Below are 14,725 nucleotides of genomic sequence, written 5' to 3' on the forward strand. Positions count from 1 at the left end.
TTCCTGTTGGGGAAGAGATATTCCCACAAGTAAGGATGACGCCGTGGACCGGACACACCGTTGGAGAAAGTAATTTATCAGGTAAGCATAAATTCTGTTTTATGACGAGAGACCTTTCTAAAGAATGAGTGAGAACAGTTTTTTACCTTTTTTTGTTTTGATACAACGTCGAAAGTTTGTACATATAAAACAAACACCCAGACATGTAAACTATGCAAAATAGTCCATTTAATTTTATTAACTTGTTTAAATGCACAGCTCATCTATAATGTCATTTTATTTTAATTCTGTATTTTTTAGATTGTCATTAAGCCAAGCTCTCTGAGTCGAATGAAGACTATTTTCACACAGGAAATTTTTACTGAACAGGTATGTGTTGAAACAGCAGTAATCATATGATTACATACGTACGTTTTTCATTTTTGCCCCATTTTTTTAAGGTGATCTAGTTTTTAAAAAATGTTGTGTCTATGAACACTATGTTGTGTAAACAAACTAAAGCTGTGTAGTATCATCTTGTCTGCTTGAATAATATCAGTAATGACAACTGTATTAGATTTTCTTATTTAGTTTATTAACCGCATACATACCATGGTGTGTTGATAATGTTATAAGGATACCAAGAGAACAAAGCAAATTAGATAAAAGATGTAAATTAGAAAGTTGTTAAAAATCACATACTCTATCTGAAAATAATGAAAAGATTAAAGTGGCATTAAACCCAAAAAGTTTCTTTCAGAATTTAGATAGAGCAAGCAATTTTAAACAATGTTCCAATTTACTTCTATTATATTACTGGCTCTGTTCTCTTGTTGTTCTTTGTACCCTACCTAGGTAGGCATTGAAGCAGCAATTAATTACCGGGAGCTTGCCACTGATTGCTGGCTGCACAGGTATGCCTCTTTTAATTGTCTCACACAAAGTGTGCGGCCAGCCCCCATTAGTGCATTGCTATAAAAAAACAACCATATAAAATAAATCAAAAATATCAAAGCTCTGTATATAATTTAACATATCCTCTTTTACATGGAACAGAGAAAATGTTTGAATATGAAAAATTATGTGTAGTAAACAAATATAAAAGCGATGCAACATCACAATAAAAGAGGATACCAATTTAAATTGGGCTACAGCACGGTACAATAATTTTTAGACCTGTTGAAAGGGTCATACATGCCCCAGAACCCATGGTACTATGTAGCTGTTTATGTATTTTGTGGAATATACAATTTGTAATGAACTCTTGTGACGGCTCTATTTTATCTGCACAATTTTGAAAACTGTTTCTTTATTGGTTATAAGGATTGCTGTTACACTAATTAAATTAAGTACCTTCTTATCTTAAAGGAACGCTAAAGTCAAGATTAAACTTTCATGATTCAAATGGAGCACGGAATGAAAAAATAAAAATCCCACTTCACTTCCATTATCAAAATTTAATAATGGAAGTGAATCTTTTTATATGCACACTTTCTTAGGCAACCTACTGAGCATGTGCAAGAGTTCACAGTATATACATGTATTCATTTTATTATTGTTTGGTGGCTGTCACATGATAAAGGGGGAAGGAAAATCAAACAGAAAAATAAAATTATTCAGAATTTTTTTTACTGTTCAGACTAAGTTCTATTGCATAGTCTTTTTATTGTGCATGTATTGATTATGCAGTTTTACTATGTTTAATGTTTCTTTAAGGTTGTTACAGCCCATGCAGTCCGTGTCCCAGTGACAAGCAACCTGAGTGCCAATATTTCAGGATTTCTGCCAATTCACTGTATTTACCAACTGCTAAGAAGCCGAGCATTTACAAAGCACAAGGTGTCCATAAAGGTAGGGTTTCTTTGGTAAATTTCATTATTTGGTATTGTTAGGGTATATTAATTTGATCTCAAATGCTGGTGTAGCATACCTGTGCTTTATTTTGCTGAATGTGCAAACACATATGCATCAAAGTTTTAAATATATGTATACAGATTTGTCGCACTTTAATACCTGTTTAAAAAGGCATGAATTTTATTTGTAAAAAAAGTTACTTGTTGATGAAAAACAACAAAAATATTTGAACATATTGCAATTTTAATGAAATTTAAACATACAAAACAATAGAACATACATATTTCTTTCATAAGATATGGTGAGTCCACGGCTTGAGTAATTACTGTTGGGAATATCACTCCTGGCCAGCAGGAGGAGGCAAAGAGCACCACAGTTAAACTGCTAAGTATCACTCCCTTACCCACAGCCCCCAGTCATTCTCTTTGCCTTCGGTGCATGGAGGAGGTGAAGTTTAGGTGACTGAAGAAAAATTTTGATTTCATCTACAAGCAAGTTTTGGGGTATAGTCGTATTCCATGTCATTCCTTGCAGTCGGGTAATGGTGGCTTTAAAGCAGTTAGGAACTTGTAAAGAGGTACTTACTGCGTTTTCCTAACAATTACTGCCCCAGTTTAGAAAGCCAGAGTTGGCTACTCTGTTCTTTCTTTTTCAAAGGTCTCTGTGAAGAACTGTGTCTTTTAATACCTTGTAACTGACTACATTCCGGACAGCGGAGCAGGCAAGTGCTTTTTCTTCCAGTTGGGGAGACCATGCACTTAACAAATTAACAGACACTGCTTTTTTATTGAGACATAGATAATCCTGTTGTATGGGTTACACTGGGGCATGAAGCAGGGATGTAGCATGGGAGACTAACATTTAAACTCTTTTAAAAAGAAAGGGTAAAATATTTTTATTAGGTTTTATTTTCACACATATTTACTTGATAAAACAATACAAGTTTAAACTGAAAGTAAGGCTGAATTTTCTATCTCAGCAGCTTATTCATTTCCACTTTGCTTTAAAATAATACAATGCAACATTTAAACTGTCCGGTTTGAAAAAACGGTTATTTCTGGTACTCTGTATACCACAAAACTATTTTCAGTGCCTCTCTGTGTCGCAGCAGTAATTTGAGCTCAGCAGTTGCGGTCACATGACCAGCTTTACTTCATAACGTTTCTGAGGAAAAAGTTGTTTTTCTCCATTTCTGGCTGATCCGGTCTTAATTGGTAGCGGTAAGGCACCTCAGTAATTGAGGTGTGGAGTTGCCTGAGGGGTATTTTAGAAGTTTATTTGATGTTTATTGAATGTTTTTTCTTAACTTTTCTCACATAATTTTAGCTGGGGATCGTTCCTAATTTGGGATTTAAAGTGTATTTTTTCCTTATCTTATTTTAATTGAATATTTAAATCTTTGAAACTTATCTGTACAGGTTTATTTACTGTGACAACATGTCTGATATGGAGCAAGAGCCTGCTCTCATGAATTCATGCTTATTATGTTTAGATGTACAAATTGCAGCTCCTATGCATTTTTGTTCTTCATGTGTCAAGAAAACCTTGCAAAATAAAGGTAACATTTTTTAGCCTAATGTCTCTCTGGATGATGCTGTTAAAATAATACCTCAGCTTTCTCCTGCTACGTCCCAAGCCTCAGTGGTGTCACATGCAGTGCCCTGCGGTTCCTCTATAACTCCTAGTGGAGTTTATTTAAAAGCAGAACATGCTGCCCATGTATCTTCAGCGGTATCTGTGGCATTAGCTGCCATTCCCAGATTACAGGGAAAATGCAAGAGGAAATCTAGAAATTCAGACTGTAAGGTGCCTGTCCTCAGTTCTGCTTCCCAAGTTGCCCTTTCTCATAAGTCTGATGAGGAAGATACATCGGGACTTTCTGAGGGTGAAATCTGAGATTCGGACAGTATAATTCCTTCTTTTGAGACTGGGGTGGTATGCTTCAGATTTAAGCTTGAACAAATTTGTGTATTGTTACAGGAGGTTTTAGCTACTTTAGATGACTCCGATACTCCTGTCGTCGTCACTCCTAAGAAATCTAGTTAACTTAATAGTTTCTTTGATGAACCTTCCACTTTGGAGGTTTTTCCTGTGCCGGACCGTGCTAGGGAGATTATCTCACAGGAATGGGAAAAACCAGGGGTATCTTTTTCCCGTTTCCCATTTTTAAGAAAATGTTTCCTGTCGAGGACTCCATTAAAAGACCCTTGGTATACTGTACCCAAAGTTGAAGGGGCCATTTCCACTCCGGCTAAGAGAGCCACTATTCCTATTGAGGATAGCTGCTCTTTTAGGGATCCGATGGACAAGAAGCTGGAGGCTTATTTGAAAAAGATTTATGTTCATCAAGGTCTCCAAAGGCAACCTGCGGTGGTGTGTATTGCCACTGTGACTAGTGCTGCATCTTATTGGTTCGACGCCTTGTCTGATTCTCTTCAAGTAGAGACATCCTTGGATGAAATTCAGGATAGGATTAAAGCTCTTAAGTTGGCCAATTCCTTTATTGCAATTGCCATTTTACAGGTTGTTAGACTAGGAGCTAAAACTTCTAGTTTCGCTGTCCTAGCCCGCAGGGCGTTATGGTTGAAATCCTGGTCTGCGGACGTTTTCTCTAAAGTCAAGCTTCTGCCGATTCCTTATAAGGGCAAAACCTTGTTTGGACCCGGTTTGGCAGAAATTATCTCGGATATTACGGGTGGAAAAGGGTCTTTTCTACCTCAAGATAAGAAGAATAGGCCTAAAGAACGTCAGAGTAATTTTCGTTCCTTTCATAACTTCAGAAGAAAGCCTTTCCCATATTCTGGCAAGCAGGAACAATCCAGGTCTTCTTGGAAACCCAATCAGTCTTGGAACAAGGGGAAACAATTAACAAACAAATCAGCATGAAGGGTTTGCCCTCGTTCCGGGATCGGATCAGGTGGGGGCAGACTTTCTCAGTTCTCTCAAGCCTGGATACGAGATGTCCCAGATCCCTGGAATGTGGACATAGTATCCCAGGGTTACAAATTGGAATTCAAGACTTTTCCTCCCAGAGGCAGATTCCTTCTCTCAAGATTATCTGCAGACCAGATAAAGAGAGAGGCGTTCTTGAAATGTATAAAACATATTTCCTCCCTGGGAGTGATAGTTCCAGTGCAGGAACAGGGTCTTGGGTTCTACTCCAACCTATTTGTGGTTCCCAAAAAAGAGGAAACTTTCCGTCCCATTCTAGACTTGAAGTGTCTAAACAAGTTTCTCAAAGTTCCATCCTTCAAGATGAAGACTATACGCTTCATTCTTCCTGTAGTACAAGAGGGTCAGTTCATGACAACCATAGACCTAAAGGATGCGTATCTTCATGTTCCTATTCACAGGAACCATCACAGATTCTTGAGATGTGCCTTTCTGGACAAACATTTCCAGTTCGTGGCCCTTCTATTTGGTCTAGCCACGGCTCCCAGAATTTTTTCAAAGGTTCTGGGGGCTCTTTTGGCAGTGATCCATTCTCGTGGAATTTCTGTGGCATCCTACATGGACGACATATTGGTTCAGGTGCCTTCTTTTCAACAAGCAAAATTTCACACAGAGATATTGTTGTCGTTTCTTCGTTCCCACGGATGGAATGTAAATTTGGAAAAAAGCTCCCTTTCCCCTGCTACAAGAGTAGCGTTCTTAGGGACCATAATAGATTCTCCATTGATGAAGATTTGTCTCTCTTCAGGCTACTGCTCATCCTTCAGTGGCTCAATATATGGAGGTAATCTGTCTGATGGTGGCTTCCATGGACATCATTCCTTTTGCTCGATTCCATTTGAGAGCTCTCCAGTTGTGCATGCTCAGACAATGGAATGGCGACCATGCGGATCTATCTCTAAGAATAGAGTTAGATCAGTCGTCAAGGGACTCTCTTCCATGGTGGATTTCTTAGGAACATCTGTCTCAAAGCACATGCTTTCGGAGACCTTCCTGGGTGATCGTGACCAGGGACGCCAGCCTGCCGGGCTGGGGAGCAGTCTGGAACTCGTTAAAAGCTCAGGGCCTTTGGACTCGGGAGGAGTCTGCTCTTCCCATCAACATCTTGAGGGCGATTTACAATGCTCTATTGGCTTGGCTCAGTTGTCCTCAGCCCAGTTTATCAGGTTCCAGTCAGACAACATAACCTCTGTGGCTTACATAAATCTCGGAGTTCATTAGCCATGAAGGAGGTTACTGGGATTCTTCAGTGGGCAGAGACCCACCATTGCTGTCTATCTGCCATCCACATTCCAGGAGTAGACAACTGGGAAGTGGATTTTCTGAGCAGACAGACTTTGTTCATCCCAGGGAATGGGAACTCCATCTGGAGGCGTTTTCCAGCTTAGTCCTCAAATGGGGGGTGCCGGAGTTAGATCTGATGGTGTCCTGTCAGAACGCCAAGCTTCCAAGGTACGGTTCAAGGGCAAGCCATCCGCAGGCAGGCTTTTCTGATAGATGCTCTGGCAGTTCCTTGGGTTTTCAGGTTGGCATACCTGTTTCCTCCGTTTGCTCTCATTCCACGAGTCATTGCTCGTAATCAAACAGTAGAGGGTGTTGGTGATTCTAATAGCCCCTGCATGTCCTCGCAGGATCTGGTTTGCAGACCTAGTGGAGATGTTATCTCTCCCACCTTGGAGACTACCTCTGAGGAAGGACCTCCTGATTCAGGGTCCCTTCCTTCATCCAAATCTCGTTTCTCTGAAGCTGACTGCTTGGAGATTGAACGCTTAATTCTGTCTAAGCATGGTTTTTCTTAATTGGTCATTGAGACCATGATTCAGGCTTGCAAGCCTGTTACTAGAAAGATTTACCATAAGATATGGCGTAAATATCTTTATTGGTGTGAATTCAAGGGCTCCTCTTGGAGTAGAATTAGAATTCCTAGAATTTTATCTTTTCTTCAGGAAGGCCTGGAGAAGGGATTGTCAGTCGGTACCCTGAAGGGTCAGATTTCTGCTTTATCAGTTTTATTACATAAACATTTGGCGGATTTGCCAGATGTGCAATCTTTTTGTCTGGCCTGTCTTTAAGTCTGTTGCTCCTCCTTGGAGCCTTAACCTTGTTCTTAAAGTTTTACAGCTGGCTCCGTTTGAGCTGTTGCATTCCATAGACATTAAGTTGTTATCTTGGAAGGTTGTGTTTCTTGTTGCTATCTCTTCTGCTCGAAGAGTCTCGTAACGCTCAGCTCTGCAGTGTGATTTCCCTTCTCTTATTTTTCATGCCGATAAGGTGGTTCTTCGTACTAAGTTACGTTTCCTTCCTAAGGTTGTTTCTAATAGAAGTATCAATCAGGAAATTGTTGTTCCCTCTCTGTGTCCTAATCCTTCTTCTAAAGAATGTTTGTTACACAATTTGGATGTTGTACGTGCTCTTAAATTCTACTTACAGGCGACAAAGGATTTTCGCCAGTCCTCTGCCCTCTTTATCTGTTTCTCTTGGAAACGTAAAGGTCAGAAAGCTACTGCTACTACTATTTTTGGTTACGAAGTATAATTCGTTTGGCTTATGAGACTGCTGGACAGCAGCCTCCTGAGAGAATTACTTTTCATTCCACAAGAATTAGGCTGTTTCCTCTTCTTGGGCTTTCAAAAATTAAGCTTCTGTGGAACAAATTTGCAAGGCTGCAACTTTGTTTTCTCTACATACTTTTTCCAAATTTTACAAATGTGACTTTTTGCCTAGGCTGAGGCTTCTTTTGGGAGAAAGGTTCTTCAAGCCGTGGTGCCTTCTGTTTAGGACTGCCTATCTTGTCTCTCCCTATTTATCCATGTCCTCTAGCTTGTGTATTGGTTCCCAACAGTAATTACTCAAGCCGTTGACTCACCATATCTTAGGAAAGAAAAGCAAAATTTATGCTTACCTGATAAATGTATTTCTTTCCGAAAAGCAAAATGTATGCTTACCTGATAAATGTATTTCTTTTCGGATATGGTGAGTCCACGGCCCCACCCTTTATTTTAAGACAGTTGTTCTTTTGACTATAACCTCAGGCACCTCTATACCTTGTGTTACTCTTTTCTCTTGTTAAGTGTGTTCAGTCCACGGGTCATCCATTACTTATGGGATATATTCTCCTTCCCAACAGGAAGTTGCAAGAGGATCACCCAAGCAGAGCTGCTATATAGCTCCTCCCCTCACATGTCATACCCAGTCATTCTCTTGCAACCCTCAACTAAGAAGGAGGTCGCGAGAGGAGCTGGAGTTTTTACTTAACTATTCTTCAATCAAAAATTTGTTATTTTAAATGGCACCGGAGTGTGCTGTTTTTCTATCTCAGGCAGTATTTGGAAGAAGAAACTGCCTGCGTTTTTTATCTATGATCTTAGCAGGCGTAACTAAGATCCACTGGCTGTTCTCAACATTCTGAGGAGTGGGGTAACTTCAGAAACTGGGAATAGCATGCGGGGTCCTCCGCAAATGAGGTATGTGCAGTACTTTATTTTCTGGGAATGGAATTGACTAAGAAAATACTGCTGTTACCGTAAAGAATGTTTGTTACACAATTTGGATGTTGTACGTGCTCTTAAATTCTACTTACAGGCGACAAAGGATTTTCGCCAGTCCTCTGCCCTCTTTATCTGTTTCTCTTGGAAACGTAAAGGTCAGAAAGCTACTGCTACTACTATTTTTGGTTACGAAGTATAATTCGTTTGGCTTATGAGACTGCTGGACAGCAGCCTCCTGAGAGAATTACTTTTCATTCCACAAGAATTAGGCTGTTTCCTCTTCTTGGGCTTTCAAAAATTAAGCTTCTGTGGAACAAATTTGCAAGGCTGCAACTTTGTTTTCTCTACATACTTTTTCCAAATTTTACAAATGTGACTTTTTGCCTAGGCTGAGGCTTCTTTTGGGAGAAAGGTTCTTCAAGCCGTGGTGCCTTCTGTTTAGGACTGCCTATCTTGTCTCTCCCTATTTATCCATGTCCTCTAGCTTGTGTATTGGTTCCCAACAGTAATTACTCAAGCCGTTGACTCACCATATCTTAGGAAAGAAAAGCAAAATTTATGCTTACCTGATAAATGTATTTCTTTCCGAAAAGCAAAATGTATGCTTACCTGATAAATGTATTTCTTTTCGGATATGGTGAGTCCACGGCCCCACCCTTTATTTTAAGACAGTTGTTCTTTTGACTATAACCTCAGGCACCTCTATACCTTGTGTTACTCTTTTCTCTTGTTAAGTGTGTTCAGTCCACGGGTCATCCATTACTTATGGGATATATTCTCCTTCCCAACAGGAAGTTGCAAGAGGATCACCCAAGCAGAGCTGCTATATAGCTCCTCCCCTCACATGTCATACCCAGTCATTCTCTTGCAACCCTCAACTAAGAAGGAGGTCGCGAGAGGAGCTGGAGTTTTTACTTAACTATTCTTCAATCAAAAATTTGTTATTTTAAATGGCACCGGAGTGTGCTGTTTTTCTATCTCAGGCAGTATTTGGAAGAAGAAACTGCCTGCGTTTTTTATCTATGATCTTAGCAGGCGTAACTAAGATCCACTGGCTGTTCTCAACATTCTGAGGAGTGGGGTAACTTCAGAAACTGGGAATAGCATGCGGGGTCCTCCGCAAATGAGGTATGTGCAGTACTTTATTTTCTGGGAATGGAATTGACTAAGAAAATACTGCTGTTACCGTATGATGTAAGTACAGCCTTAAATGCAGTAGTAGCAACTGGTATCAGGCTGATAAATGTATGCGCAGTCGAGTTATATTCTAGGGACTAGAATTTGACTGAGAAAATACTGTTAAAACTGAAATAATACTTAAGCCTTATCTGCAGTGGTAGCGACTGGTAGCAGGCTTAGTGATAGCTTTGCATGACATTGAAAAATGTTGTTTTTTAATAAAACGTTTACTGGCATGTTATTCGTTTTTGTGAGGTGCTTTGGGCATGATTTTTTCCACATGGCTAACATATTTTTCTGCATGGAAACAGTTATATCAGGGCTCCCACTGTTGTGATTGGAGTGGGAGGGCCCTTGTTTTAGCGCCTTGTTGCGCAGTTAAAATTATTGCACAGTCTTTCTGCTTCTTCCTCCTTGATCCAGGACGTCTCTAGAGAGCTCAGGGGTCTGCAAATTTCATTTGTGAGGAAGGTAATCAGTCACAGCAGATCTGTGACAGTGTGCTGACTGTGATTAAAAGCGTTAAATCTTAATTGATATCTGTTTTATCCGTTTTGGGTATTGAGGGGTTAATCATCCTTTTGCTAATGGGTGCAATCCTCTGCTAATAATACACTTCTTGTTAAGAATTGTTTAATTATATCTGTATTTTTGAAGCGCTGCAGCGTTTTTTATATTGCTTGTAAAACTTATTGAAAGTGATTTCCAAGCTTGTTAGTTTTCATTGCTAAGTCTGTTTTAAACATGTCTGATTCAGAGGAAACTGTTTGTTCATCATGTTCAAAAGCCAATGTGGAGCCCAATAGAACGATGTGTACCAATTGTATTGATATTGCTTTGAATAAAAGTCAATCTGTACCGATAAAGAAGCTATCACCAGACAACGAGGGGGAAGTTATGCCGCCTAACTCTCCTCACGTGTCAGTACCTGCGTCTCCCGCTCGGGAGATGCGTAGGATTGAGACACCTAGTACATCTAGGCCCTTACAAATCACTTTACATGATATGGCTAATGTTATGAAAGAAGTATTATATAATATGCCCGAATTAAGGGGCAAACGCGATAGCTCTGGGTTAAGGACAGAGCGCGCTGATGACACGAGAGCCATGTCTGATACTGCGTCACAATTTGCAGAACATGAGGACGGTGAGCTTCATTCTGTCGGTGACGGTTCTGATCCGGGGAGACCGGATTCAGAAATTTCAAATTTTAAATTTAAGCTTGAGAACCTCCGTGTGTTACTAGGGGAGGTATTAGCGGATCTGAATGATTGCGACACGGTGGCAATTCCAGAGAAATTGTGTAGGTTGGATAGATACTATGCGGTACCGGTGTGTACTGAAGTTTTTCCTATACCAAAAAGACTTACAGAAATTATAAGTAAGGAGTGGGATAGACCCGGTGTGCCTTTTTCCCCTCCCCCGATATTTAGAAAAATGTTCCCTATAGACGCCACCACACGAGACTTATGGCAGACGGTCCCTAAGGTGGAGGGAGCAGTTTCTACGTTAGCCAAGCGTACCACTATCCCGGTGGAGGATAGCTGTGCTTTCTCAGATCCAATGGATAAAAAATTAGAGGGTTATCTTAAGAAAATGTTTGTTCAACAGGGTTTTATATTGCAGCCTCTTGCATGCATTGCGCCTGTCACGGCTGCAGCGGCATTCTGGTTTGAGTCTCTGGAAGAGGCGATTCGCACAGAGCCGTTGGATGAGGCCTTGAGCAAAGTTAGAACCCTTAAGCAAGCTAATGCGTTTGTTTCAGATGCCGTAGTACATCTAACCAAACTTACGGCTAAAAATTCTGGATTCGCCATACAGGCGCGCAGAGCGCTCTGGCTTAAATCCTGGTCAGCGGATGTAATTTCCAAGTCTAAACTACTTAACATTCCTTTCAAAGGGCAGACCTTATTCGGGCCTGGCTTGAAGGAAATTATTGCTGACATTACGGGAGGTAAGGGCCACGCCCTTCCTCAGGACAGGGCCAAACCAAAGGCCAAACAGTCTAATTTTCGTGCCCTTCAAGGCACGAAATTTCCTCCCTTCAAGGCAGGAGCAGCATCGACTTCCTCCGCTCCAAAACAGGAAGGAACTACTGCTCGTTACAGACAAGGTTGGAAAGGCAACCAGTCATGGAACAAGGGCAAGCAGGCCAGAAAGCCTACTCCCGCCCCTAAGACAGCATGAAGTCAGGGCCCCCTATCCAGAGACGGATTTAGTGGGGGCAGACTTTCTCTCTTTGCCCAGGCTTGGGCAAGAGATGTGCAGGATCCCTGGACGTTAAAGATTATATCTCAGGGATACCTTCTGGATTTCAAATCCTCTCCTCCACAAGGGAGGTTCCATCTTTCGAGGTTATCGACAAACCTAGTAAAGAGAGAGGCATTTCTACAATGTGTACAAGACCTCTTAATCATGGGGGTGATCCACTCAGTTCCGCGATCGGAACAGGGACAAGGATTTTACTCAAATCTATTTGTGGTTCCCAAAAAAGAGGGAACCTTCAGACCAATCTTGGACTTAAAGATCTTAAACAAATTCCTAAGGGTACCATCGTTCAAGATGGAAACCATTCGAACCATCCTACCCATGATCCAAGAGGGTCAATATATGACCACGGTGGACTTAAAGGATGCTTACCTTCATATACCGATTCACAAAGATCATTATCTGTACCTGAGGTTTGCCTTTCTAGACAGGTATTACCAGTTTGTGGCTCTTCCCTTCGGGTTAGCCACGGCCCCGAGAATTTTTACGAAGGTTCTGGGCTCACTTCTGGCGGTACGAAGACCACGAGGCATAGCGGTGGCTCCGTACCTAGACGACATTCTGATACAAGCGTCAAGTTTTCAGAATGCAAAGTCTCATACAGAGATAGTTCTAGCATTTCTGAGGTCGCATGGGTGGAAAGTGAACGTGGAAAAGAGTTCTCTGTTACCACTCACAAGGGTTCCTTTTCTAGGGACTCTTATAGATTCTGTAGAGATGAAGATTTACCTGACGGTGTCCTTCATTCCATTCCAAGCCCATCAGTAGCTCAGTGCATGGAGGTAATCGGCTTAATGGTTGCGGCAATGGACATAGTGCCATTTGCGCGCCTGCATCTCAGACCGCTGCAACTATGCATGATCAGTCAATGGAACGGGGATTACTCAGATCTGTCCCCTTTGCTAAATCTGGACCAGGAGACCAGAGATTCGCTTCTCTGGTGGTTGTCACCATTTCATCTGTCCAAAGGAATGACCTTTCGCAGGCCAGATTGGACGATTGTAACAACGGATGCCAGCCTTCTAGGCTGGGGAGCAGTCTGGAATTCCCTGAAGGCTCAGGGATCGTGGACTCAGGAGGAGAAACTCCTCCCAATAAACATTCTAGAATTAAGAGCAATATTCAATGCTCTTCTAGCTTGGCCTCAGTTAGCAAAGCTGAGGTTCATCAGATTTCAGTCGGACAATATCACGACTGTGGCTTACATCAATCATCAAGGGGGAACCAGGAGTTCCCTAGCGATGTTGGAAGTCTCGAAGATAATTCGCTGGGCAGAGTCTCACTCTTGCCACCTGTCAGCGATTCACATCCCAGGCGTAGAGAACTGGGAGGCGGATTTCCTAAGTCGCCAGACCTTTCATCCGGGAGAGTGGGAACTTCACCCGGAGGTATTTGCTCAACTGATTCGGTGTTGGGGCAAATCGGATCTGGATCTCATGGCATCTCGCCGGAACGCGAAGCTTCCTTGTTACGGATCCAGGTCCAGGGACCCGGGAGCGGTGCTGGTAGATGCATTAGCAGCCCCTTGGGTTTTCAACATAGCTTATGTGTTTCCACCATTTCCGTTGCTACCTCGGCTGATTGCCAGGATCAAACAGGAGAGGGCATCGGTAATTCTAATAGCGCCTGCGTGGCCACGCAGGACCTGGTATGCAGACCTAGTGGACATGTCGTCCTGTCCACCATGGTCTCTTCCTCTGAGGCAGGACCTTCTAATTCAGGGTCCTTTCAACCATCCAAACCTAATTTCTCTGAGGCTGACTGCCTGGAAATTGAACGCTTGATTCTATCAAAGCGTGGGTTTTCGGATTCGGTTATTGATACATTAATACAGGCTCGGAAACCTGTGACAAGAAAAATTTACCATAAGATATGGCGTAAATATTTATATTGGTGCGAATCCAAGAGTTACTCATGGAGTAAGGTTAGGATTCCTAGGATATTAGCTTTTCTACAAGAGGGTTTAGAAAAGGGTTTATCCGCTAGTTCGCTAAAGGGACAGATTTCAGCTCTGTCTATTCTTTTACACAAACGTCTGGCAGAGCATCCAGACGTCCAGGCCTTTTGTCAGGCTTTGGCTAGAATTAAGCCTGTGTTTAAAGCTGTTGCTCCTCCGTGGAGCTTAAACTTGGTTCTTAAAGTTCTTCAGGGTGTTCCGTTTGAACCCCTTCATTCCGTTGATATTAAGCTTTTATCTTGGAAAGTTTTGTTTTTGATGGCTATTTCCTCGGCTCGAAGAGTCTCTGAGTTATCTGCCTTACATTGTGATTCTCCTTATCTGATCTTTCATTCAGACAAGGTAGTTCTGCGTACTAAACCTGGGTTTTTACCTAAGGTTGTTTCTAACAGGAATATCAATCAAGAGATTGTTGTTCCATCATTATGTCCTAATCCTTCTTCAAAGAAGGAACGTCTTTTGCATAATCTAGACGTGGTCCGTGCTCTGAAGTTCTACTTAAAGGCAACTAAAGATTTTAGACAAACTTCTTCTCTGTTTGTCGTTTACTCTGGACAGAGGAGAGGTCAAAAGGCTTCGGCTACCTCTCTCTCTTTTTGGCTTCGTAGCATAATATGTTTAGCCTATGAGACTGCTGGACAGCAGCCTCCTGAAAGAATTACAGCTCATTCCACCAGAGCTGTGGCTTCCACCTGGGCCTTTAAGAATGAGGCCTCTGTTGAACAGATTTGCAAGGCTGCAACTTGGTCTTCACTTCATACTTTTTCCAAATTTTACAAATTTGACACTTTCGCTTCTTTGGAGGCTGGTTTTGGGAGAAAGGTTCTACAGGCAGTGGTTCCTTCTGTTTAATGTTCCTGCCTTGTCCCTCCCATCATCCGTGTACTTAGCTTTGGTATTGGTATCCCATAAGTAATGGATGACCCGTGGACTGAACACACTTAACAAGAGAAAACATAATTTATGCTTACCTGATAAATTTATTTCTCTTGTAGTGTGTTCAGTCCACGGCCCGCCCTGTCTTTTTCAGGCAGGTTCTAAATTTTAA

At 41.7% G+C, this 14,725-nt stretch overlaps 1 protein-coding gene across 1 annotated transcript in view; it reads left to right on the forward strand.

Annotated features, from left to right (window-relative positions):
* Positions 1-14,725, forward strand: part of INTS2 (integrator complex subunit 2) — a 187,617-nt gene that overhangs the window by 78,613 nt on the left and 94,279 nt on the right. The window contains exons 12-13 of the mRNA XM_053707342.1: positions 301-369; positions 1,696-1,830. Coding sequence (XP_053563317.1) covers positions 301-369; positions 1,696-1,830 — 204 coding nt within the window. The remainder of the gene's footprint in view (positions 1-300; positions 370-1,695; positions 1,831-14,725) is intronic.

This window comes from Bombina bombina, chromosome 3 (genome assembly GCF_027579735.1).
Source record: "Bombina bombina isolate aBomBom1 chromosome 3, aBomBom1.pri, whole genome shotgun sequence".
Classification (NCBI taxonomy): domain Eukaryota; kingdom Metazoa; phylum Chordata; class Amphibia; order Anura; family Bombinatoridae; genus Bombina; species Bombina bombina.